This window comes from Hemiscyllium ocellatum, chromosome 3 (genome assembly GCF_020745735.1).
Source record: "Hemiscyllium ocellatum isolate sHemOce1 chromosome 3, sHemOce1.pat.X.cur, whole genome shotgun sequence".
Lineage (NCBI taxonomy): Eukaryota > Metazoa > Chordata > Chondrichthyes > Orectolobiformes > Hemiscylliidae > Hemiscyllium > Hemiscyllium ocellatum.
In genome coordinates, this window is record NC_083403.1 from 6,410,371 (window position 1) to 6,437,144 (window position 26,774).

Here is a 26,774-nt window from a genome sequence, read left to right on the forward strand (position 1 = left end):
AAATTTACCTTCATGGCAGCCCCCAGTCCCTGGTTCTGGAAAATCCCCTGTAATATATTTAGGCCACAGGAAACTGAAACCAAGGAACCAGGACCCGTTGATACAGAGGTCGCCTTGTACACCGTTTTTGCCAGTTTATCGAGGGTACCAGTTAAAACAGTGCTTGCTGTAACTCTAACAGTGACTCTTCCTTGGGAATAGGAGCACGAGGTGAGATTTAACTCTATCATTAGACTCTGTCCTTGGGAATGAGAGCATAAGGTGAGTTTTAACTCGATCACTCGATGCTGCTTGTGGGATTGGAACAGAACGTCGCCATGGCAAGCTCAGGGTCAATGTGGAATGTCCTACGTTATCACAAGGCAAGGCAAGGCCAGTGAACCTGGCTGGTTGTTTATTATCCAATGCCAATGATTTTGTGGTTTAGTATCAGCAATTACTGGGTTGTTTGTTTGCTGTTTGTATCCTGTAGACCTAGTATTAACCTTATTTGGTTTGGTGTGGTTTTTATTTCTTGTGTTTCTCACAATCCTCAATATTTTGTTCCCACATGTTCCCCCCCGCCCAACTAACTTGTTCCTTCCTTGTCTTCTCTTTCTCTCTCCTTTCTCTTTCTCCTTGTTCACTGTCCTCCTTTCTCACTCTTGCACTTTCACACACCTACCCCTCTCCCTCCCTTCTCGCTCGGCTCCCCTTCCCCAGTCAGGTGCCAGTGTGCGTGTGGTGAACCAGTTGCTGACCGAGATGGATGGCCTGGAGACTCGGAAGCAGGTTTTTATCATGGCAGCCACAAACAGACCAGGTAAATGTCAGGCTGAGACAGAGTGGGTTGGAGTGCAGCTGTGTGGTGGTTGTGTTTGCAGAAACTCCCCCTCAGGGTGGAGTGTGACTTTGGGGTGATCGTGTTGGGAGACGGTGTGTGGAAGCCCTCCCTCAGGTGGTTGTGTTTGTGTTGGGAGAGGGTGTGTGGAAGGTCTCCCCCAGGGTGGTGTGGGACTGGGCGGGAGGGGGTGGTTGTGTTGGGGTACGGAGTGTGGAAGCCCTCCCTCAGGGTGGTGTGTGGTTGTGTTGGGAGACGGTGTGTGGAAGCCCTCCCTCAGGGTGGTGTGTGGTTGTGTTGGGAGATGATGTGTGGAAGCTCCCACTCAGGGTGGTGTGAGACTGTGGGGTGATCGTGTTGGGAGATGGTGTGTGGAAGCTCCCCCTCAGGGTGGTGTGTGGCTGGGTTGGGAGACGATGTGTGGAAGCTCTCCCTGAGGGTGGTGTGTGGTTGTGTTGGGAGACAGTGTGTGGAAGCCCTCCCTCAGGTTAGTGTTGAAGGTCATTCAATCGCAAGGGCATCACCAGCCAGGCTCGAATGAAAGTTTGGGGAATCTGGCTGAATTTAGTTAAATATTGAATTTAGTTTGATTAGTTTAAACTCATTTGGCAGGGGGTTGTGGTAGAGAGTGGAGGCACAGTAGAAAAGAAGAACATGAGAACTAAGAGTGGGGCAATCAGCCCCTTGACTACTTCAAATTCAAGGCCTCCAGAAAGTGTTCTCCTTCCGGATCCCCTGCTCCACACTCACAGCCATGTGCCGCCACTACAGTCAGTCCTACTTCAGCTGAGGGCCACACTCTTCCAGAACTGCAAAGGGCCTCTGCTGTTTTACATCCTCAGCAGAATTCACACACTTAACAAACACTTTTCTACACTATATCTGCCATCTAAAATTGGAAGTACAGCAAACGTTCATGTACCTACCTCGATATTCGGGATTCCTCCAGCCATCACCGTGGTGGCGAACGATGACGTCACTTCCGTCCCTGCCGCTCGACAGTGCGCAGCCACAGCTGACCATTCCACCTCCACGATCGCCAGACAACTGCTGCTGAGGCCATGACAACATCTACCGCGACCGCTGCACGATCCACTGCTAACGCAAGGCCTAACCAGAACATCACTTCCGCCCCAGATGTTGCCGCTGCCGAAGTCACTTCTGCCCCGACTGACATCACCTACGTCCCATGTTCCGCCACTTCTGCCCCGGGTGTTGCTGCCTCCGCAACCACTTCTGCCCCCACTGACGCCATCCACCTGAACACTGCTGACAGAATCACCCTATGGCACGTGTTGTGCCACGTCCGCCCCGTAGATCCCACAGTCACCACCTCTGACCCCCTGAGGCCGGGGTGAGTGTCACTTCCATAAATGACATCACTCTTGGTCTCTGTACTACCACGCCCACTCCAGTTACAGTCTCCAACCCCACTCCCAGCTCCAGCTGTAGACCAGGTCCTAGCTCCCAGCCCTGTCGAGTTTTCACTAAGCCTGCAGACCTCCCCCTTACTGAGCACGAATGATCAGTCCTCAGCAAAGGCCTTACCTTCATTACCCTCCGCTCCCGGATCAACGAATTAAACATGTTGTGACATCGAACACTTCTTCCTCCGTCTCCAGTCTTTTTCCACCAAAACTCCCACCCATCTTCTGACGACCCCTTTTCCCACCTCCAACACACCCCATCCAACTAGATGTTCCATGCTGCTCTGTTACTCAACCTCTATCTCTTTATTTCCAACTGCTGCCAGGACATCGACCGTCTCAACTGTCCAACCCCCTCCCGCACTCCAACCTCTTACCCTCACAACGTGTAGCCCTCCACTCCCTTGGCTCCAACACCAAACTCACCATCAAACCAGCAGACAAAGTGGGGGGGAGGGGCACAGTAGTAGTTTGGCGCACTGACCTCTACACTGCTGAAGCCAGGTGCCAACTCAAAGACAACTCCTCTACTGCCCCCTTGACCATAACCTCACCAATCCAGCATCTTCCAGATCGTACATAACCTCATCACCTTGGGGGATCTCCCACCCACAGCTTCCAACCTCCTAGTTCGGGTTCCCCCACACCGTCCAGTTATATCTCCTACCCAAGATTCACAAGCCTGACCACCTCGGCCGACCCATCGTCTCGGCCTGCTCCTGCTCCACCGAGTTCCTCTCCACATAGTTTGATACTGTCCTATCCCCTCCCAGTCCAGGGACTCATCACATACATTCGGGACGCCATCCATGCCCTCCACCTCCTCCAAGACTTTCATTTCCCTGGCCCCCAAAGCCTCATCTTCACCACAGACATTCAGTCCCTAAAGATCTCTATCCACCATGACCATGACCAGGGCTTCCCAGGTCCTCCTTTTCTTCCTCTCCCGACGTCCCCACCAGTACCCCTCCACTGACACACTCATTTGTTTGGCTAAACTGGTCCTCGCCCTCAATAATGTCTTTGAATACTCCCACTTCCTTCAGACCAAAGAGGTAGCCATGGGCACCTGCATGAGCCCCAGCTATGCCTGTCTGTGTTGGTTACGTGGAACAGTCCACTTTCCACAGTTACTCTGACACCATTCCTCACCTTTTCATGTTGATGACTGTATCAGCGCCACCTCGTGCTCCCGCGAGGAGGTTGAGCAGTTCTTCAGCTTCATCAACACATTTCACCCCAAACTTAAATTCACCTGGACCTCAGACACCTCCCTCCCCTTCCTGGACCTCTCCATCTCCATCAGTGGTGACCAACGCAACACTGACATCTTCAACAAACCCACCAGCTCCCACAGCTACCTGAACTGCACCACCTCCCACCCTGCCTCCTGTAAAAGCTCTACCTCTTATTCCCAAATCCTCTGACTCCACCGCATTGGCTCCCAGGAGGACTAATTCCACCACAGAACACACCAGATGGCAGCCTCATTCAAATGCCGTACTTTCCCCTCCCTTGTGGTCAATGATGTCTTCCAGCGTCTCATCCACTTCCTGCACCTCCGCCCTTAAACTTCACCCTTCCAACTGCAACAAGGACAGAACCCCCCTGGTCCTCGCCTTCTACCCCAACCGCCATTTTTATTGCATCATCTTCTGCAATTTCCACCACCTACAAACGGACCCCACCACCAGAGGGATATTTTCCTCCCCTCCCCTATCCGTTTTCCGTAATTACCATTCCCTCCGCAACTCTCTTGTTGGGTCCATGCCCCCTCACCAACCCACTGTCCCCTCCTGGCACCTTTCCGTGCAACCGCAGGAATTTGCAAAACCTGTGCCCACACCTCTTCCCTTACCTTCTTCCAAGGCCCCAAAGGAGCCTTCCACATATGTCATTTACAGTATCTGTTGCTCCCGATACGGTCTCCTCGACATTAGGGAAACAGAATGCCTACTTGCAGACTGCTTCAGAGAACATCTCCGGGACACCCGCACCAATCAACCCCACTGCCCCGTGGCTGAACATTTCAACTCCCCCTCCCACTCTGCCAAGGACACACAGGTGCTGGGCCTCTTCCATTGCCATGCCCTAACCACCGATGCCTGGAGGAAGAACGCCTCATCTTCCACCTTGGGACCCTCCAACCATGCGGCATCAATGTGAATTTCACCAGTTTCCACATTTCCCTCTCCACCCACACCCCCACCTTATCCCAGATCCAATCTTCCAACTCGGCACTGCCCTCATGACCTGTCTTATTTATCCATCTGCTCCACTTTCCTCTCTGACCTATCACCATTACCTTCAACTCTGTCAACCTATCGCATTCTCAGCTACTTCCCCCACCCCATTTATTTCTCCACCCCATCGGTTCACAAGCCTCACTCCTGATTAAGTGTTCTTGCCCGAACCGTCGATTCTCCTGCTCCTGACCTGTGCTTTTTCAGCACCACACTCTCGACTCTGATCTCCAGCATCTGCAGTCTTCACTTTCTCCCCTTTCAGCCCCTTCAGTCTGCTCTTTTATTTGATACTATAGTGGCTGATCTTGTCTCAGCCTCGACTCCACTTTCCTGCCTGCTCTCCACAACCCTTTAAACCGGTTACTAATTAAATCTGTGCTAATCTCCTGAAATTGATTCACTGTCCTGGTATACATGGCACTCTGGGGGAGTGAATTCCACAGAGTCACGCTCCTTTGAGAGACGTAATCTCTCCTTATCTCTGATTGAAATCTGACCCCCCCCTTTACTTTAAAGTTGTGACCACTTATTCAAGTTCGCTCACAAGAGGAAATATCCTGTCTCCATCTCCATTGTAAGACTCTGTTAGCATCTTGTATCCCCCAATTAGATCTCCTTTCATGCTGCAAAACTCTGGAGAGTTCCTAAATTACACCGTCTCTGCTCAGACAAGCCTTTCATCTCTGATGTTAATCTAGTGAGTCTCCTCTGAATTGTCTCCAAGATAATTACATCCTTGCATCCATTAGGGAATAATGCATAGACAAATACAGAAGATAAAAACAAGCATGTCTGTAATGCAGGACCAAACAGTCAAGGGAGCATGGCAGCGCAAGGTGTCATTTATTTTAATTCAGAGAGCCTTGTTATTAAGGCAGACAGGTTTGGAGTGGTTTTGATGGGGATATGCTATTGTTATTGCAGAAGCATGGGTGAAGTGGGAACAGAACTGGCAGCTCAATATTCTGGTGTATAAGATCAACAGGCGAGACAGGGAGGGGGTGTACAAGGGATAGTGTCGTAGTATTCATCGAGGAGTTAATTATTGTCTCAGGAGTAGAGTGGTGCTGGAAAAGCACAGCAGTTCAGGCAGCATCCGAGGAGCAGGAAATTGACGGTTTGGGCAAAGGCCCTTCATCAGGAATACAGGCAGAGTGCCTGAAGGGTGGAGAGATAAATGAGAGTAGGGTGGGGATGGGGCATCATCACCTCAGGAGATCTCCCACCCATAGTTTCCAACCTCATAGTCCGGGAACCCCGCACTGCCCGGTTCTACCTCCTTCTCAAGATCCACAAGCCTGATCACCCTGGCCGACCCATTGACTCAGCATGCTCCTGCCCCACTGAACTCATCTTTACCTACCTCGACACTGTCCTATACCCCTAGTCCAGGAACTCCCCGCATATGTTCGAGACACCACCCACGCCCTCCACCTCCTCCAAGACTTCTGTTTCCCTGGCTCCCAATGCCTCATCTTCACCATGGACATCCAATTCCTCTACATCTCCATCCGCCATGACCAGGGCCTCCACGCCCTCCGTTTCTTCCTCTCCTGATGTCCCCAACAGTACCCTTCCACCCACATTCATTCATTTGGCTGAACTGGTCCTCACCCTTAACAATTTCTCCTTTGAATCCTCCCACTTCCTCCAGACCAAAGGGGTAGCCATGGGCACCCGTATGGTCCTCAGCTATGCCTGTCTCTTTGTTGGCTACTTCGAATAGTCCATCTTCTATAATTACACTGGCACCACTCCCCACCTCTTCCTCCACTACATTGATGACTGCATTGGAGCCACCTCGTGCTCCCGCAAGGAGGTTGAGCAATTCATCAACTTCACCAACACATTCCACCCTGACCTTAAATTTACCTGGACCATCTCTGACACCTCCCTCCCCTTCCTGGACCTCTCTATCTTCATTAATGATGACCGACTTGACACCAACATTTTTTACAAACCCACCGACTCCCACAGCTCCCTGGATTACACCTCTTCCCACCCTACCTCCTGCAAAAATGCCATCCCATATTCCCAATTCCTCCACCTCCGCCGTATCTGCTCCCAGGAGGACCAGTTCCACCACAGAACACACCAGATGGCCTCCTTCTTTAGAGACCCTCCAACGCATCTCGTCCACATCCCGCACCTCCACCCTCAGACCCCACTCCTCCAACCATAACAAGGACAGTACCCCTCTGGTGCTCACCTTCCATCCTACCAATGTTCGCATAAATCAAATCATCTGCCAACATTTCCGCCACCTCCAAATGGACCCCACCACCAGGAATATATTTCCCTCCCCACCCTTTCCGCCTTCCGCAAAGACTGTTCCCTCCATGACTACCTGGTCAGGTCCATGCCCCCCTATAACCCACCCTCCCCTCCTGGCACCCACCCCTGTCACCGCAGGAATTGCAAAACCTGCGCCCACACCACCTCCCTCACCTCCATCCAAGGCCCTAAAGGAACCTTCCACATCCATCAAAGTTTTACCTGCACATCCACCAATATCAGTTATTGTAACTGTTGCTCCCGATGCGGTCTCCTCTACATTGGGGAGACTGGACGCCTCCTAGAAGATCGCTTTATGGAGCATCGCTGGGACACCCGCACCAATCAACCACACCGTCCTGTGGCCCAACATTTCAACTCTTTCGCCCCCCCCCACCAACTCAGCCGAGGATATGGAGGTCCTGGGCCTCCTTCACCGCCGCTCCCTCACCACCCGATATCTGGAGGAAGAACGCCTCATTTTCCACCTCGGAACACTTCAACCCCAGGGCATCAACGTGGACTTGACCAGTTTCCTCATTTCCCTTCCCCCACCTCACCCCAGTTCCAAAGTTCCAGCTCAGCACTGTCCCCATGACCTGTCCTACCTGCCTATCATCTTTTCCACCTATCCACTCCACCCTCCCCTCTGACCTATCACTTTCATCCCCACCTCCAATCACCTATTGTACTCTATGCTACTTTCTCCCCAACCCCACACCTTCCTCTTATTTATCTCTCCACCCTTCAGGCTCTCTGCCTGTATTCCCAGTGAAGGGCTTTTGCCCGAAATGTCGATTTTCCTGCTCCTCGGATGCTGCCTGGACTGCTGTGCTTTTCCAGCACCACTCTAATCCAGAATCTGGTTTCCAGCATCTGCACTCGTTGTTTTTACTGTCTTGGGAGGAATGGTAGCTGCTCTGTTGAGGCTATTTGGGTTGAACTTCATAATAAAAAAAAGAGGTCAATCACATTGCTGGGAGTGCACTATAGACCCTCAAACAATCCAGAAACAAAGATGAATCAGCAAGTCTCAGAATTTATAAATCTCCTAATAGTGGTTTTAAATATTAGGCAAAAAATATTCAAGACTTAGAGTGGGCAGAATTCTTAGTCCACACAGGAGATCATTTTAAGCCAACGTATAGAAAGCCCTACAACAGAGAGACTGTGTGGGACTTAATTTTAGGGAAAGAAGCCAAGCAGGTGAGAGGAGTGTCAGTGGGAGAGCACTTTGGTGATTGTGGCCGTAACTCGGTAATAATGAAGGTTACTCGGTAATGGTGAAGGTTACTCGGTAATAATGAAGGTAACTCAGTAATGGTGAAGGTAACTCGGTAATGGTGAAGGTAACTCGGTAATGGTGAAGGTAACTCGGTCATGGTGAAGGTTACTCGGTAATGGTGAAGGTAAATTTGGAAAGGAACACGAGTAAGCTGAGAATAAAGGGGAGCTGAATGTAATAAAACAGGAGCTGGCCAAAATGGACTGGGTTCAGCTCCTTGCTGGAAAATCTACATCCGAGCACTGGGAATCTTTCAAAACATGTCGGATTGATGTGTTTCTGTCAAGATGAAGAGTGACTGAACCCTAAATATCGAGAAATGTTGCCAATTCAGGAAGGATAAAGGGTGGCTAATGAGTGCTTAAAAACCTCAGAAACTTTAAAGACAGAAAAAAGGGCAGAGGATTACTTAAAATGAAATTATCAAAGTGAAGGGGAATATGAGCAAACCCTGGTGGGTAAAATAGAGGATAATCCAAAGGCAATTTCAAAGTATATTGGGGACAAGAGAATAACCAGGGAAAGAGAAGTCCCTTATGGGCTTCAAGGTGGCAGCTGGAAGGTGCAGGTGAGGTTTTAATGAGTATTTAGCATCCTTTTCTATAATGGATAAAGATGCAGTCGGTATAGAAGTCAGGGAAGAGAACTGTAATATTATTGAACAAATTACAGATGAGAGGGTGGAGGTATCAGTGGTTTTACTATCTTAAAACAAGTAAATCCCCAGAACCATTTGAGATGTGCCTCAGGCTGCTGTGGGAAACAACGCAGGAGATTGTAGGAGTCCTGACATTAATTTTCAAATCCTCTCTGGCCACAGGGAGGGTGCTAGCAGACTTGTAGACAGCAAACGTACCACTATTCAAGAAGAGTGCTAGGAATAAACTAGTGAACTTCAAGCTGGTGAGTCTAACATCTGTTGCCAAAAATCTACTAGAGACATTTGAGGGACAGAATTCATCTCCACTTAAAGAGGCAAGGATTAATCAAGGTTAAGCAGCAGGGCTTTGTCGTGGAAGGTCACGTCTGAGGTTTGATTGGTGGTGGAATGATTTCATGTTACTTGTGATGACACATGCCAAGTTAATGGTGGTTATGGTGATGGGGTTCCAGGGGCTTGGGTTAATGGTGTTTATAATGACTGGTCTGGGGTAATGGCAGTTATAGTAATGAGGCTTGGGTTAACAGCAGTTATGGTGACGGGTGTCTGATTAATGGCGGTTATGTTGTGACAGTTAGAGTCATCCAGCAGGAAACAGACTGTTTGGTGTTGGCAGTCCATGTTGACAGTTTGCTGTAATTTCTGATCAGATATTATTGATCCTGCTGTGCTGCGACCTGGCCGACTGGATAAGACGTTATTTGTTGGATTACCGAAGGCCTCAGACCGATTTGCTATCTTGCAAACTTTGACAAAGGTAAAAGAGGGGAATTCTGATACTCCCAGGGTCGTTTCCTCTTCCGTTTGTCACAATTGCTTTTTCTGCCCAGTCCACAGGATTCAGCTGCTCAGTATGATCTCCCTCACCCCCACAGTTGTGGCCCCTATGTCAGCACATGCTCACTCGCCTGCCACTATTTCGTAGTCATAAAGACGTACAGCATGGAAGCAAATATTTGAGTCCAACCCGTCCATGCCGATCAGATATCCTAACCTTACCTAGTCCCATTTCTCAGCACTTGGACCATATCCCTCCAAACCCTTCCTATTCAGACACCCATCCAGATGCCTTTTAAATGTTGTAATTGTACCAGCCTCCACCACTCCCTCTGGCAACTCATTCCACACACGCACCACCCTCTGCGTGAAAAAGTTGCCCCTTAGGTCTCTTTTATATCTTTCCCCTCTCACCCTAAACCTATACCCTCTAGTTCTGGACTCCCCGACCCCAGGGAAAAGACCTTGTCTATTTACCCTATCCATGCCCCTTATGATGTTATAAACGTCACCCCTCAGCCTCCAACGTTCCAGGGAAAACAGCCCCAACGTATTCAGCCTCTCCCTCTTGTTCAAATCTTTCAACCCTGGCAACATCCTTGTAAATCTTTTCTGAATCCTTTCACATTTCATAACATCTTTCCAATAGGAAGGAGAACAGAACTGCACACAATATTCCAAAAGTGACCTAACCAATGTCATGTACAGGTGCAACATGACCTCCCAACTCCTGTACTCAATACTCTGACCAATAAAGGAAAGCATACCAAATGCCTCCTTCACTATCCTATCTATTTGCAACTCCACTTTCTAGGGACTGTGAACCTGCACTCCAAGGCCTCCCTAGGACTTTACCATTAAGTGTAATTTTTCCATCACATGGGAGCTGTTCTCGTTTCCTGATGTATCCTGTTCTCGTTTCCTGATGTATCCTGCTGTGCTAGGCCTCGTCATTATTCACCTTCGGGGTCATACAACTGATTGGCTTGCAGGGGGCAATTTAGAGTCAGCCTCTTTGTTCTGTTTTGACTCTCGTCTTGACAAACCCACGACCATTTCTGTCTAGTAGGCCAAGGGCAGCAGATACTTGAGAACATCACCCTCTGCAAGTTCCCCTTCAAGCCACTCACCCTCCTGATTTGGAAATATATCCCTGTTCCTTCACTGTCACTGGGTCAAACTCCTGAAATCCCCTCCCTTAGGACATTGTGGGTCAACCCACAGCAGGGGGACTGCAGTGGTTCCAGGCAGCAGTTCACCACCACCTCCGTGAGGGCAACTAGGGATAGGCAATAAACATTGACCAGCCAGCGACACCCACATCCTGTAAGTGAATAAAAACAAATCCCACTGAGCTGGACTGGCTCCTGATTGAGTTCATCACGTGAAGCAGCATCAGAGCATGGGGTTACAGCTGCCACCTGCTTCTGTCAGTCTCACTGTGTTGTCTCCCCACCCCCTTCCCATTGTTTCCTCTCTTTCTGTTATCCTCTCACATCTCAGTTTGCTTCCCCACCCCCCCAACTTCTCCCATCCCCCTTGATCCTCACACATGTCCCCCCCCCACACCATCCCTATCTTTATCTCTCTATAGCTTTCTCTCTAATACTCACTGTATCTTTTTTAAAGTATCTCTTGTTCTGCTTCTCTGCCTTCCCCTTTGGTTTGTCTTACTGTCCCCATCTCTCCATTTGGTGCTTGGAGTTATAGAGATGTACAGCATGGGAACAGACCCTTAGATCCACTCGTCCAGGCTGACTAGGTATCCGAAGTTAACCTAGTCCCATTTGCCAGCCCTTGGCCCATATTAATCTGGGTTCTTTCCTATTCTCCTCTATCTGGCTCTCTTTGACAGTATTTGGTGGTGGGTGCGAGATGTACATGCTGGGGGATTGGGGTGGGCGTAGTGCTATTGAGGAGGTATCCATGGTGGTGGGGGGTGTGTGGTGATATTGAGGAGGTATACATGGTGGTGGGGGGATATGCCGTGCTGTTGAGGAGGTATACATGGTGGTTGGGGGGGGGTGGTGATATTGAGGAGGTATACATGGTGGTGGGGGGGTGTGCGGTGCTGTTGAGGAGGTATACATGGTGGTGGGGGGGGATGTGCCGTGCTGTTGAGGAGGTATACATGCTGAGTGGGTATGCGGTGATATTGAGGAGGTATACATGGTAGTGAGGGGGTGCGGTGCTCTTGAGGAAGTATACATGGTGGTGGGTGGGTGTCAGTGATATTGAGGAGATATACATGGTGGGTGGGTGTGCGGTGATATTGAGGAGGTATACATGGTAGTGGTGGGTATGCGGTGCTGTTGAGGAGGTATACATGGTAGTTAGGGGTTGTGGTGATATTGAGGAGGTATACATGGTGGTGGGGTGGTGCAGTGCTATTGAGGCGGTAAAAATGGTGGTGGTAGGGGGTGTGCAGTGCTATTGAGGTATACATGGTGATGGTGAGGGGTGTGTGGTGATATTGAGGAGGTATACATGGTAGTGGGGAGGTGCGGTGCTATTGAGGTATGCATGGTGGTGGTAGGGGGTGTGGTGCTGTTGAGGAGGTATACATGGTGGTGGGGGGTGTTGAGGTATTTATTGTTGATTTGTTTTCTGTTCCAGTTTGGGACCCGTCCTCTATTGAACTCTGATGTTGATCTGTCTGTGATTGCCAGTGACCAGCGCTGTGACAGCTTCTCGTGAGTTTATTGTGTTTCACCACAATTCACTGATCAATTCTCAAGCAGCCCCAGGTCCCTCTGTCCCTGCCCCTTTAGAATTGTGCATTTAAATCAGTGGTGCCTCTCTCCAATCCTTGTCTGGGTTTTTGAAATTTTCATGGCTTTGGGAGGAGTGTTTTTGTATAAGGGAGGTCATGTATAACTACTTTCTGAAGGTTTGATGTACTCTGTGAATAAAGGGAGCCTGCAGCGGTTATCACAGAAAACCCAAACTCTATTTTAGTTCACTCGTGGGTGTGTGTCTCGCTGGCTGGGCCGGTATTTAATGCTAGTCCCTAATAGTCTCGAAGGTGGTGGTGCAGTCCATTAGGTGTTGGTGGCATGTGGGAGGGAGTGCCAGGTTTTTGACAGAGTGACAGTGAAAGAGAGTGATATATTTCCAAGTCAAGATGGTGAGTGGCTTGGTGGGGAACTTGCAATGTCAACAGTGCAGGGGAGCTCACCTTAGTGGTGTTCCCATTATTGGTTGCTCTTTTCCTACTCGATGTAAGGGTTGCGGGTTAGGGTGATGCAGTCTGAGCAGATAGCTGAATTTCTGTCATGCATCTTTTAGATAGCATTCACTGCTGCTACTGAGTGTTGTTAGTGTTTAATTCCTCACCTTGTTGGACAAGAAATGTCTGCCAGACTTCTTTAATAAAAACAAAATCATTTGTTTAAAGGGAGAAAAAAAAACTTATTCTTAAACTGTAATTATGATCTAAATAATGATGAAATATTAAAACTTTCCATTCCAAACCCACAGGCACACGTGCGCACAAATACAGTCTGTGCTGAGGTGGTAGTGTTTTTCTTTGTAAAGGGATGAACCAATTCCTGTGTCCAAAGGTCTGGAAGCAAATGATAGAATGTGACCTAACGTTCACTCTTTCCTGTTGATGTTGTTGAATTGCTGACAATTGTAAAAGTAATTCCTGTCGTGTGAGGACCAGAGGGCTGCCTTGTCAGGGTGAGCAGGGGGAGGGAGGGAGGGAGGAGGGGAACGCTGATGGTCTAACCTGGGGCTCGCTGTGTTCCAGGCAAGGGGCGAGGTTGGACTTCCAAATTGACCTCAACTGATATGGGAGTTAAACTTACATCATTGACATCGAGCTGCAACACAGAGCAGCTATCCACCCAACAGAGTTCACTTTTTCTTCTATGATTAAGACAGTAGAAGCTATCTTTTATCTGCTTGAAAGTTTTGCTTAGCTGTTTCTCCAAAGTCATGTCGAACAAAGAAATCTGTAAGCAATAAACTGGCAGTGTTGTTGTGTGAAGTCCCTTTTGGATGAACAGCTGTAATACCATAGAATTCTTCATCAAGATAAACTTCAAATGAGTGGTTGGAGAGAGGAGCACAGCCAAAACAAGTGTGTAATTCTGGGAGTTTGGTGCAGAGGGGATGAGGTGCTTTTTCCTTTTTTTTTGGTGGATCATATGTAAGATCTTTTTAAACCGGCTAAAGAGAGGGCCAGCACAAAACAGGAGTGACATTATGGGAAAACATAAGTTATTTAGTTAGCATCATTGCTATTTTGATTATCTGTAGTAAAACACGTTCAGATTAAAGATAAATAGGAGAAATGAAAAATCAGTGATGTCATAAGAAAGCAGTGAGTTGACTGACTGACTAGTAAGGAGCTATCTTTAGAGGTTAATTACCTAAATAGTATTCACTTTAAAAAAAAATTTATATTTACTGAAAAGGAGATGCACTAGGGATAATTAACAGTCAGAATAAGTAAAAGGTGATAATGGGCAAAAGGTAAAGGGACTATATAAATTTTATATTTTAAATCATGGCAGGTGAGGTTAGCCAGTGGAACTTGTGTGTCCTGTCATATTTGGGAAATCACACACCTTATCACCATCCAAAACTGCCACATGTGCAGCACATGCTCCCAGCTGCAGAAGCCTGAGCTCTGGGATTCAGAGTTTGAGTGGTGGCTGCAGATAACCATAGCACATCCATGAGGCTGAGAGTTACATGGGTAGCAAGGCACTGCAGGAACAAAGGGAATGGGTGACCACCAGGCGGTCAAGAAGAAACCAGCAGGTGGTGTAGGGGACACCTGGGTCCTGTTCACAAATTGCTTTTCCCTTTGGAAGCTGATGAGGGTACTGGTTCCTCAAGGGAATGCAGACAGAGCCAAGCTTCTGGCATCACAAGCAGTCTGAGTGTACAGGAGGTGGGGAAGAAGAAAGCAAGAGCAGTACTCTTAGGGGATTTGTTAAATGGGGAACAGAGAGATGTTTCTGTAACTCCAGGATGTTGTGAAGCCTAGGTCAGGGATATCACTGAGCAGCTGCAGGGCACCCTGAAAGGAGAGGGTAACTAGTCAGTCGTCACGGTACAGAAGGGTGCCACAGTATAGATAGAATGAGGTCTTGCATCAAGTGATCATGGATCTATGCTATAGCTGGTCCTCAAAGTTATAATCTCTGGATTACTCCGTGTGCCTCATGCTACTGAGCAGAGAAATTGGAGAGTAGGACAGATAAATTGGTGACTTAAGAGTTGGTGCAGGAGGGGTTTAGATTCCTGGATCTCTGGGACCGTGTCTGGGGAAGATGGGATCTCTACAAGCAGGATGGTCTGCACCTGAATCAGAATGGGACCAGTATGGGAAGATTTGTTGGTGATATTGTAGGGAGTTTAAACTAGTTCAGCAGTAGGAAAACAGCACTTGGCGCTAAAGGGATCAAAGAGTGTGGGGGTTGAAAAGCAGGAACCTGGTACTGAGGTGGATGATCAGCCACGATGATCATATTGAATGGTGGAGCAGGCTCGAAGGGCCGAATGGCCTTTCCTCCTGTTTTCTATGTTTCTGTGTAATGCTCCGTACACAATGTACTGTTTGTACTGTCATTCCTGGGACACACCAGGGTTCTCCTTTTCCTTGATTCCTGCAAGTCTCATCATAGCACTTTGAGAACTGTTCTGTGTAGTTTGCTGTTCCCCACAGCTGAGAGTGAAGGTGCTGATTTGCAACTTTGTTCTCTGTAGGGGTGCAGACCTGTCCGCACTGGTACGTGAAGCTTCCATTAATGCCCTGAGACAGCATCTGTGTGGCCAGCCCTCCGAGCAAACCCCAGGTAAGAGTATTAACCCACTGTCTCTGCAGCCTTCCCCTTCAGTGATTGGATCTTCCACTCCAAGTTCATGAGCCTCTGTCGCAGCCCCCCCCCCCCCCCCTCCCAATTTACAGAGTTCCCACCTCTCCCCAAGTCTCTGAATCCCAGCTCCTGCTGCCCAGAGTTTCCGGTCCATTTCTTCCTATTTATATTTATTATAACCTTTCAGCTCCCAACTCAGGAATACGGGTGGCACGACGTCATTTCGAAGCAGCCTTTGAGAAAGTGAAGCCTTCCGTGAGTAAAAAGGTGAGATCATAAAATAATAAGCAGCGGTATTCCAAGTGTACGCACTAGTGTTCTGACTGTGACTGCAGGATTACATGATAATTAAATCTCAATACTGCACAGTCAAGCCCATCCAGGCAAATTGGTTGATTCAAACACCAAATGACCAATCCCACACTTCGCCTGCTAACCAGAATAAAAGAAACACCCATCATGCTCAGATAAGAACTTAAAGGATTCTGTTTATTAGGATCAAGATTTATTCTTAAAGAAAATGGCAAACTCTAGTCGAGACCCCCATCACCATCTCGAATTGAAACTATATTCCCTTTATCCCAAACATACACTCTCACAACAAAAACAAGTTCTCTGCAGAGATTGTGGGATTTCTTTTTTAAACAGGAAGAAAACTGATATGGATCAGTTGTCTGGGACCAAAGGGTGAAATATGTTCATTTCTCATATTGGCTGAGATTTCCTTTCACCTGGCCGAGTTATACAGATTGATGGTCTTTGTCTAGTTCTGACTCCAGTCAACTGAGTTCCAAGTTGTTGAGAATTGTTCACAGTCTTCTACGTCAGGCTTCAGCAGGTGGAGAGACATCACTAAAAGCTGATGGATTATTTCAGCAAAGGATAAGGCAGCCAAACGGATTGCTGACCTTTTATTTCAAAGGGAATTGATTATAAAAATAGGGAGGCTTTGCTAAAACTATACAGGGCAATAATGGAGAAGTTAAAATCACCTACTACAACAACGGAGTTGTTTTTACATCTTTGCATGATCTGCCTGTGTATCCCTCAATCTCCTGCAGGCTGTTGGGAGACCTATGGTATAACCTCATCATAGAGATTGCACTTTACTTATTCCATAAGGCCTCGCTGGAAGAGCTCTCCAAGATGTTCCCTCTCAGTGCAGCATTCTCCTTAATCAGGAATGGAAAGTTCTGGAAGAATTTTACAGGACAGATATGAAGAGGTTGCTTCACCCAAAGAGAGAGAGTCTCGCACTAGAGGGCATCATCTCAGCATAAAGGGTTGTTTAGTTAGAAAGAATTTCTTCTCTCGGAGGGTAGTGAATTTGTGGAATTTTTCTACCTCAGAGGGCTGTAGAGCTGTTGACTACACTCGGGGCTGAGATAGACTGGTTTGCGATCAGTACAGGGAATCAAAGGTTATGGAGAAAAGGTAAGAAAGTAGAGCTGAAGATGATCAGAGCAGCCACACTTGCACTGAATGGTGAAGTGGACTCAGTGTGCTAACTGGCTTGCTTCTCCTCCTCTGGTCTAAATACTATAATATAGACCCTCTGCCAGATTTCCAGGGACAATTTCAGAGACCCTCTGGGATATTTCTCTAACTCTGCCTTCTGGCTCTGCAAAACAGCATTTTAAGACTGCAGAGGGTTGCTAGGCAAACATTAACATACACTCTCTTGTCTTCTCAAAGCCGGATTTAATTTTCTCTACTAATTACAGCAACAAACCCTCTTTCTTATTTATGTTCTTGAAAATTAACCCCATCTGTTTCTCCAAAGTCCAAAGCAGACAGCTTTAGTTATTGTCAAATGGGTTACAGCTATGTACTGTTTAACATCACTCCAAGCAGTTCTGTGATTCTTTACCAACCAGAAAATGTCCAAGTAATTCAGTTTCTTCCGGCTTCTTTCACATTGCCTTTAAATGTGGACATGTATTCCCAACAATAGCACGCACAGCTAATCAATCCCACTCCACAGTTGCCTCAACCCATTCCCCCACCCCCAAAATACCCTGTACCCCCTCCGTTTTCCCCTCCGACCCCCATTCCTCCAGTCACCCCTGCTCAATTCGTCTCGCTCTTCCTCCTTCCTGCCAACTGTAAGACTATAAGAAGTAGGAACAGAGTAGGCCATTTGGCCCCTTGAGCTTGCTCTGCCATGCAATAGGATCATGGCTGATCAGATGTTCTTCACATCCACTTTTCTGCATTTTCTCCATAAGCCTTGATTCTCTTAATAATCAAGACTCTATCTATCTGCCTCAGCCTTAATTATACCCAAGGCTATGGAACTCCTTGTCATAGAGAACTGTGGGGGCAAAGACTCTCAATCCTCTGAGAGAAGAAATCCCTCCTAATCTCAGTCTTAAATTGGTGTCCCTTCATTCTGAGACTGTGCCCCCTGGTCCTAGACCCCCTCATGAGGGAAACATCTTCTCAGTATTGACCCGGTCAGACTCCTCAGAATCTGATTATGTTTCAATGAGATCACCTCTCGTTCTTCTAAACTCCAGGGAGTAGAGTCCCAACATTTTTCACCTTTGCTGTTAAATTAATCTCCTGTTTTATCTGAGTGAACCTTCTCTGAGCTTCTTCCAATGAGATGGTATCTTTGCTTAAATAAGGGAGTAAAACTTCTCAGTGCTCCAGGTGTGGTCTCCCCAGCACCTTCTACAGTTACAGTAAGACATCCTTACTCTTATACTCCAACCTGTTGAGGTAAGGGCCAACATTCCATGAACGTTCCTGATTACCTGCTGTACCTGTGTTTGTGCACAGGTCCCCTAAAACTAGAGCTGAAAGTGTGTTGCTGGAAAAGCGCAGTAGGTCAGGCAGCATCCATGGAGCAGGAGAATTGCCATTTCAGGCATAAGCCCTTCTTCAGGAATGAGGAGAGTGTGCCAAGCAGGCTAAGATAAAAGGTAGGGAGGAGGGACTTGGGGGAGGGGCGTTGGAAATGCGATAGGTGGAAGGAGGTTAAGGTGAGGGTGATAGACCGGAGTGGGGTGGGTGCAGAGAGGTCAGGAAGCAGATTGCAGGTTAGGAAGGTGGTGCTGAGTTCGAGGGTTGGGACTGAGACAAGGTAGGGGGAGGGGAAATGAGGAAACTGGAGAAATCTGAGTTCATCCCTTGTGGTTGGAGGGTTCTTAAGCGGAAGATGAAGCACTCCTCCTCCAGCTGTCGTGTTGCTATGGTCTGGCGATGGAGGAGTCCAAGGACCTGCATGTCCTTGGTGGAGTGGGAGGGGGAGTTGAAGCTCTGATCTCCAGCATCTGCAGTCCTCACTTTCTCCTAAAACTAGAGCCAGGCGGAAGAATCTCCGGATCAGAGTAGGCCAGGTCAGTCTACGATGTGGTGGAATTGCTTCACTCCAAAGTTGCTGAATCTTTGAAATTCTCTGTTCCAGAGGATTTGGAGGCTCGGCCATTACGTACATTCAAGTTTGAGACCGATAGGTTTCTATAGATTAAGAGTAACCAGGGTTATGAGTCAGTGCTGCAGAAAAATGGATCTGAAGTAGAAGATTAGTGGTGGCACGGTGGCACAGTGGTTAGCACTGCTGCCTCACAGCGCCTGAGAGCCGGGTTCATTTCCCGACTCAGGCGACTGACTGTGTGGAGTTTGCACGTTCTCCCCGTGTCTGCGTGGGTTTCCTCCGGGTGCTCCGGTTTCCTCCCACAGTCCAAAGATGTGCGGGTCAGGTGAATTGGCCATGCTAAATTGCCCATAGTGTTAGGTAAGGGGTAAATGTAGGGGTATGGGTGGGTTGTGGGTCGGTGTGGACTTGTTGGGCTGAAGGGCCTGTTTCCACACTGTAAATAATCTAATCTAATCTAATCAACCAGGATCTGATTGAATGATGAAATGGGCTGAGTGGCCTCCCTATTCTTATTGCCCTTGTTCTAATGAAAGGAGATATCTGTTCAGTTTGTCTTTGAGTTTGAGATAAAAAGCTTCAGTTTTCAACATTAAGACAGTGAGGAGTTTGGATCTGGAATGCATTGTGTAACAGTATGCTGGAGGTATGCTCCAGGGTGTCTTTCAAAGGGAGTTTAGATCAGAGTAGAGCTGCATTCCTGATGAAGGGCTTTTGCCCAAAACCTTGATTTTCTTGCTCCTCGGATGCTGCCTGACCTGCTGTGCTTTTCCAGCACCACTCTAATCTAGCCTCTGGTTTCCAGCATCTGCAGTTCTCACTTTTGCCCTGTCTTTCAAAGGGAACTGGGTCATTTTTGGAAAAGCAAGTTCTTGGAGTAATGTGTGTTTATTAATCATTGACTGTCTTAACTGAGAATCTGTGCTGGATGTTAATACACTTTTATGTTCGTTTTGTTAATTCCTCTCCACCTCTGTCTCCAATCTGCCTCCACCTCCTCCTGTTGTTGCTTTCATGTCACATTCTTTTCCAGCTTCTCTGGCCTTTCCTCACCCACTGTCTCATTATCATCTGATCTCCTTTCCAGGACCAGTTGATGTATGAAATGCTGCGACAGTCTCTCAGCCGGTCTTTGTGATGGATGTGGTTCTTGTTGCTTTCCCTCGGCTTCTGTTTGGAGTCTTTCTGCACAGGATTTTGCTGTAACATTTACAGGAACTTGAATGACTTCACGCACATCTCACTGAATGGGCTGCACTTCCTGAGTACATGGGTATTATTAGAAGTACTTAGCTTTCCTGACTTGTTTCCTGTCACCAGGATCAGTCTTGGGCAGTCACTTTGAGGATGTGAACATGGCTATGATAGTGTTTCAAATTATAATGCCTCCAAGAAACTTCCCTGGGGTAATGAACCTCCTTGTGGGATTTCCCCTGAGGTTACAGTCTGTCTTGGTAATATTCCCTCTTGCTAACTGATGGCTGCTTTGTATTTTATTCTAAGACCCAGGCTTGTGAAAAAATAAAGCAGCTGGTGTATTAAAAAGGGCAGTCTGTTTGTCTTACATTTGGAAAGGAAGTGGTTTGTTGAGAATGCTGGAACACTGACATCTTTGAAATGAAATGTGAGAGATGGTGATCTGCAGCTACCTGTCACCTCTTAACCTTGCCACACATTCCCCACCACTTCAGCTGGGAACGGTCATTGACTCTACAGCAACAGGAAAGGGCACTGTGTGACAAGCTCCTCATGTCTGGAAAGCACCAGCTCCTCCTCTGCTGGACACAAGATATCACATTGTACAGGAAGATTCGAGGCAACTGTAACAATTTCCCAGTGTCACTGAGAAGGCCTTTGTATGAGCCATTGTACCAGATTTCCATCAACTAACGGACCCAGAACACAAAGGAGTTCTTGAGCAGGCAGAGCAACAGGAGACATGATCTGCATTTGCTTTAAGAAAACTGCAGGGAGCAGCAGACCCCACCTCACTTTGCTTTGTGGATCTCTGAAAAGCAGTGCACCCAGTGAGCAGGATGGCCCTTTACTCAGCTTACCTTCCATGCCTTACAATCTTATACATCTCTCCCAGTGACAGGAGAGGGATTGGCACTGTGGTATTGTGCTTCACTGATAAATGACCCAGGCTAATGCTTTGGGAATAGGAGTTTGAATTCCTATCAAACAAGATGATGAAATTTGAATTCAGTTAAAGCATTCTGGAATTGAAAATTTGGTCTATTGGCAGCCATGTGACTAGTGATCGTTAAAATAACCCGTCTGGTTCACTAACATCCTTTAGGAAAGAACGTTTGCTGTTCTTACGCAGTGTCACCAACAGAATAATCTTTAATATGACACACTCCATGTGTAGCTACCGTTTAGGAAAACCTATTAAACAGTCTTACAGAGATGGCTGCTATAATCATGTAACCGGAACGTGTTATGACTGTATAGATGTGTACGGTACTTTTGGGAGAGAGAGAGGAAGGAGCAAGGACTGACTGAAAGCACAGTGTGCTGAACAGTTTAAAAATGTTAACATTTGGTTGAAACAATTAGCTGGAGTTGCGCTGCCATGGGACAAAAACAAATTCAAATTTGACCAATCAGTTTAAATTATGCCCCGATACCAAAATTCAATCTAATTTGAATTTTACTGTTTGGGATGACATCAAACCAATGAAATGATCCAATGTTTTGAGTTATAAAACTGGACATTTTGAATAGTTTGGGGGTGAGGGGGTGAGGAAGCAAAGGCCACCAACAAGGACAGACTGCTAACCGAATAGCTCTCTGAAAGATACCTGTGCATAAGGAAAATTGTGCAGCAGAAGAGTGAAGACGACCCTGGAAAATAGAGGAAAATCTACAAAGGACAATCGACAAAGCTAACTGGTTTTGAAATGTGATTTTTTTTTGTTGTAAATCTTAATCGGTGTTTTATTTTTATCAGGCCAGTATTGTAGAGTGGGAGATAAAGGGTAGGTTTAAGAGAAAGGAGTTATGTTCTCTGTTGGACTTAAAGAATAAAAATGTTAAATTTTATTTTAAATAGTGAAATCTGGGATTGTTCTTTGCCTCTCAAACCCAAAGATTACGTGCGAGGTGAACTTCTCTGTAGGTTGGGTTTAAACTAGCAGAGGAATTTACACTATGTCGTAACAAATGTAAAGACCACATCATCTTCCTTTTCTTTATCATGGATTGTGGGCCAAAATGGCAAAAGGACTGCTTTAAAAAAGCCATAGATTGTGGAAGGAGCTACTGCACTTTTGTGGGCAGTGTATGTGTGTGAGAGAGAGAGAGAGTGAGTGAGGCCTCCTTGGAAAAGCAAAAGGAGCCCTCATTGAATCCAGTTGACTGGTGTTACTGTTTCCCTAGTTTTATTTTCTCCAGCAAAACGCATCCATCTATCTTTGTGTCTGTCTAGTTATTTATGGGGGTTGATAATTCCTAGTTTTGTTTGTCTGTGGTTAGAACGTATTTCTTTGTAATTAATAATACTTTTTTAAGTAGAGATACCTGGTCAGTGTTTTCTGTTAACAAGGTTTCAATGGACAGGAAAATTGAAAACTTCTGAATAATTAAATCTTAAAGTTTTATGATGACTCCAGGAATAGTGGGGCTTGATTTCCAGTACACCACTGCAGTGAGACGCCACGTTTGGTTCTCTCTGAAAGAGTATAGTATTAGGAAAGGTGAAGGAAAACACTACGTTCCATACTGCAATTAACATATCATTGGAAACAGCAACAGACGTCCTGGATGTGGTAGACTTGCAGACAGTCTTAAAGAACTTACAAAAACTCAGGTTGATTTAATTGGAAGCTAATATAGGGAAAGTATTGCCTGAAAGAGCTAGAAAGGTGGAAATAATGGTGATATTAGCATGGCACTTGGGTTTAGTGAAAAAACAAGAGAAACCAGATATTCTGGTGGTATAGTTGAAAAATGTGATGCTGGAAAAACACAGCAGGCCAGACAGTATCCGAGGAGCAGGAGAATCGACGTTTCAGGCATAAGTCCGAGGGTTGGGACTGAGATAAGGTGGGGGGAGGGGAAATGAGGAAGCTGGAGAAATCTGCATTCATCCCGTATGGTTGGAGGGTTCCTAGGCAGAAGATGAGGCGCTCTTCCTCCAGGTGTCGTGTGGTCAGGGTCTGGTGATGGAGGAGGACAAGGACCTGCATGACCTTGGCGGAGTGGGAGGGGGAGTTAAAGTGTTCAGCCATGGGCTGGTTGGGTTGGTTGGTCCAGGTGTCGCAAAGGTGTTCCCTGAAACGTTCCGCAAGTAGGCGGCCTGTCTCCCCAATGTAGAGGAGACCACATCGGGTGCAGTGGATGCAGTAAATGATGTGTGTGGAGGTGCAGGTGAATTTGCGACGGATATGGAAGGATCCATTGGGGCCTTGGAGAGAGGTGAGGGGGAAGGTGTGGGCGCAAGTTTTGCACTACTCGTGGTTGCAGGGGAAGGTGCCGGGAGTGGAGGTTGGGTTGGTGGGGGGTGTGGACCTGACGAGGGAGTCGCGGAGGGAGTGGTTTCTCCGGAACACTTGTTAGGAGACGGGAGGGGAATATATCCCTGGTGGTGGGGTCTGTTTGGGGGTGGCGGAAATGACAGAGATGTACTGGTGGTGTACTTTGGAGTCAGTCAGTATTGGGTTACAGTTAAAGCAACTTGATCACGAGTCGAAAACGAAAATGCTGGAGATGGGGAAGCAGGAAATGGAGGTGGAATGTCAAAGGAAGAAAATGATAAGGAAAGGGCAGTGGAATTAAGAGGACTGAAAATAGAAATGGAAAGAAAGGAAATAAGACTGGAAAGAGAATTGAAAGAGATATGAGAATATAAAGTTTAAGTTTAAAATGCTGCAGTGAACCAGGAAAATGTCTGATGCTAATGCAGGCTGTATGTGGAGAATTGAAATCAATTTACAGTCCAGTAATGAAAGGTTTAGAATTGCACAGACATTCTCAACATTTGAGGGAAAGGATATGAATGCAATCTTCATGTAATTGGACAAAAATAAGAAAGGACACTGCTCGTGCAGAGTAAGTTGGCAGGAAATTTATACTTTACTGTCAGAGAAGGTTTCTGAGGATTATGACACACCTGTATTGGCTGTGTATGAATTAGTGCCTGAGGCATAAAGGCAAAGGAATTTAAGGAAAAACCCACATTGAATTTCAAAGGTGGCCATAAGCATTAGAGACTGAGACCATGTCTGCAGCCCTTAGAGGAATTTAAAAACTCTTTCTGTAGTTAGAACTTGTGTTTGCACCGAAGGGTTACAGCTGTGAGACAGGTGACAATAATGCTAATGATTATGAGCTAATCCATAAAACTAAACCTCTTTTCCTTTATCCTCACACCGAAACTGAGGCTGAGGGCCATCCAAAGTGATGTTATTTAAAAATGAAGCTCTGATGAGCACAGACTTGTGGACAAAGAACAGACGATAGTGTTTAATTTTAAATTTGGACAAATCCATTTGTGGTACTGCCCAGATATCAGATATATTGTAAGCAGCACATGAAATTCCTATTGCAGGGTATCAGGAATATGAAAAATAAACAGGAATATTTTACCTGGCCAGGGATGTATACATAGTGTAGTTCAGTAAAATGTGTCGCACATCAGGTAGTAGGAAAAACTCAGCATGTAATTAAACCAGCACCGTTAATATTCAGACCAGTTTTTGAAGAACCCATTTAATTGAGTGTTAGCAGATTAAATAGGACCATTTTGGAAAATGAAAGGAGGACGTCACTATATCCTCCTGAATCCTCAATATATCCTAACAATCTGATTTCCAGAAACCATTCCTTTAAGGGCTATTACAGCTAGTGTGGTCATAGAAAAGCTAGCTTTTTTTTTAATATGTCGAAGAGTGTGGTGCTGGAAAAGCACAGCTGGTCAGGCAGCATCCGAGGAACATAAGCTTTTCACCAGGAATTAGCTCATGCTCGAAATGTTAACTCTCCTCCTCCTCCTCAAATGCTGCCTAACCGGCTGTGCTTTTCCAGCACCATACTTGGACTCTGATCTCCACCCTCTGCAGTCCTCACTTGCTCTGCTTTTTTATATATGCAAAGGAATCTTGTGCAGTTGTAATGTTCTTACTGCTGAGTAGGAAAACCCAAGTTCAAGCCCCACCTGCTCCAGAGGTAAGCTGTCATATTTTTGAACGACTCGCTTAAAATATATGGATTACCAAGTGAGATACAATCTGATCAGGGTATCACTAATGTTTTCCAGGAAATGATTAGCAAAACATCATGGATATAAGACAATTGAAGTCAACTGTGTATTGTCCACAAACTTGGGCAACTTTGGCGAGATCTGGTAAATAATGAGGAGGAAAACCCTTTAGATTATAGGATGATATGGACAGGCTGAATGCTGGAACTTAATCCTGAAGAGTATGAAGTGGTACATTTGGGGAAGGCTAATAAGTCAAAAGTCTGCACAATGAACAGTAGGACCCTTGGAAGGACAGAGGATCAGAAAGACCTTGCTGGCCAGGCTCGTAGACTCTTAATGGCACCAGGTCCAGTTTTAAAAAAGCACTTATGACATGCCTTTATTAGTCAAGATAAAACAGCAAAGAGGTGGTGATTATAAACAATTCAATGTTAGGCCATAAATGGAGTAGGACTTGTCATGGAGAAAATGTAGAGAACCACCAGGAGATGCAGAGAGTTCTTCAAGAGGTAGGTCTTTTATTTACAAACAAAACAACTTGACACTGAGAAAGCAGATTCTCAAATGCCCCCGAACCCCAGGGTCAGTGGATTTTAATTTTTTTTATCACATTTCTGTTAACTTATCAGCATTTCCAACTATATTAATCAAAGTACCTCATTCTAGCTACACAATATATCAATAATGTTAGTTCCCATTATCTCTTTAGCTGTACATTCTACTTAATGTTATTCTAATACCACAGTTAGATGTTTAGTGCTAACTCTTGCAACGATGGTCTTTCATTCCAGACCCTACTTAATATTTTCCTAATGTCATGATTAGATATTTATTATCACTTCTGCTACAGTGATCTTCCATTGCAGACTAACCTATTGTGATAGATATTTAGCTATTCCATCTATTACAATAGTCTCCTGTCTCAAGCTGACTCTAAATATCTAATTAATAGTTAGTAATGTCATGTCACGTCCCAAATATGAATGGTCTCAATCTTGTCATGATGACACTTAACTGTTATCCCATCAAGCAATAGTGATCTTTCAGCCGTAACCTTGCTCTGCTAATTGGTGTAAGAGCATTCCACTATTCTTATCCCATCCTGCCTTCCACAGACCACAGTGGTCTTCATGCTTAAACCCTTCCTATGCTTTCATGCTCTTAATTTTCCATAGACTGTCATTCTGTTATCACACCATGGGAGGCATATGACTGAATAAGAGAAGATGCAGAAGAGGTTCACCAGGATCTGGAGAGTTTTCACTATGAAAAGACAGACCAGATAGGCTGGGATGGGTGTCCTTAGAGCAGTGAAGGCTGAGGAGGAACATGGTTGGGGGGTTCTGAGACGCCTAGATAAGGGGAGGTCAATAACCAGGGGCACAGTTTTATGGTAAGAAGCCAGAAGGTTTAGATGGGTGCTGTTTACCCAGAAGGTGGGGGGTATCTGAAACTGACTGCCTAAAAGGGTGGTAGAGATGGAAATCATCAAGGTGCTTAAGAACTAATTAGGTGAACACTGGAAACACCATAAACTACAATGATTTGATTTGTTTTTGTCACGTATGAAATGAAAAGTTTTGTTTTGCGAGCAGTATGGGCAGATCATAGCAAATAAGGCCATACGCATCACAGGGTGCTTAGACAGTGGGAGGCACAACAGGTTACACTGCACAGGAGGAGCATAAAGCAAGAAATGAGAGACGTCAATCCAGTGGTGTAATGACAGCAGGGCGGGAGCTGTTCTTGAACCTGTTGGTACATGTGTTAATGCTTCTATATCTTCTGCCTGACAGAAGAGATCAGAGAGTATGCTTTCTCTGGTGCATCTGTAAAAGTTGGTGAGGGCCATGACAGACA

At 46.3% G+C, this 26,774-nt stretch overlaps 1 protein-coding gene across 1 annotated transcript in view; it reads left to right on the forward strand.

Moving 5' to 3' along the window:
* nvl (nuclear VCP like) overlaps nt 1-20,251 on the forward strand; it is a 60,195-nt gene extending 39,944 nt beyond the window's left edge. Inside the window, exons 19-24 of the mRNA XM_060848003.1 lie at nt 703-802; nt 9,364-9,470; nt 12,107-12,183; nt 15,215-15,303; nt 15,512-15,591; nt 19,794-20,251. Coding sequence (XP_060703986.1) covers nt 703-802; nt 9,364-9,470; nt 12,107-12,183; nt 15,215-15,303; nt 15,512-15,591; nt 19,794-19,844 — 504 coding nt within the window. The 3' untranslated portion in view covers nt 19,845-20,251. The remainder of the gene's footprint in view (nt 1-702; nt 803-9,363; nt 9,471-12,106; nt 12,184-15,214; nt 15,304-15,511; nt 15,592-19,793) is intronic.
* The last annotated feature ends 6,523 nt before the right edge of the window (nt 20,252-26,774 follow it).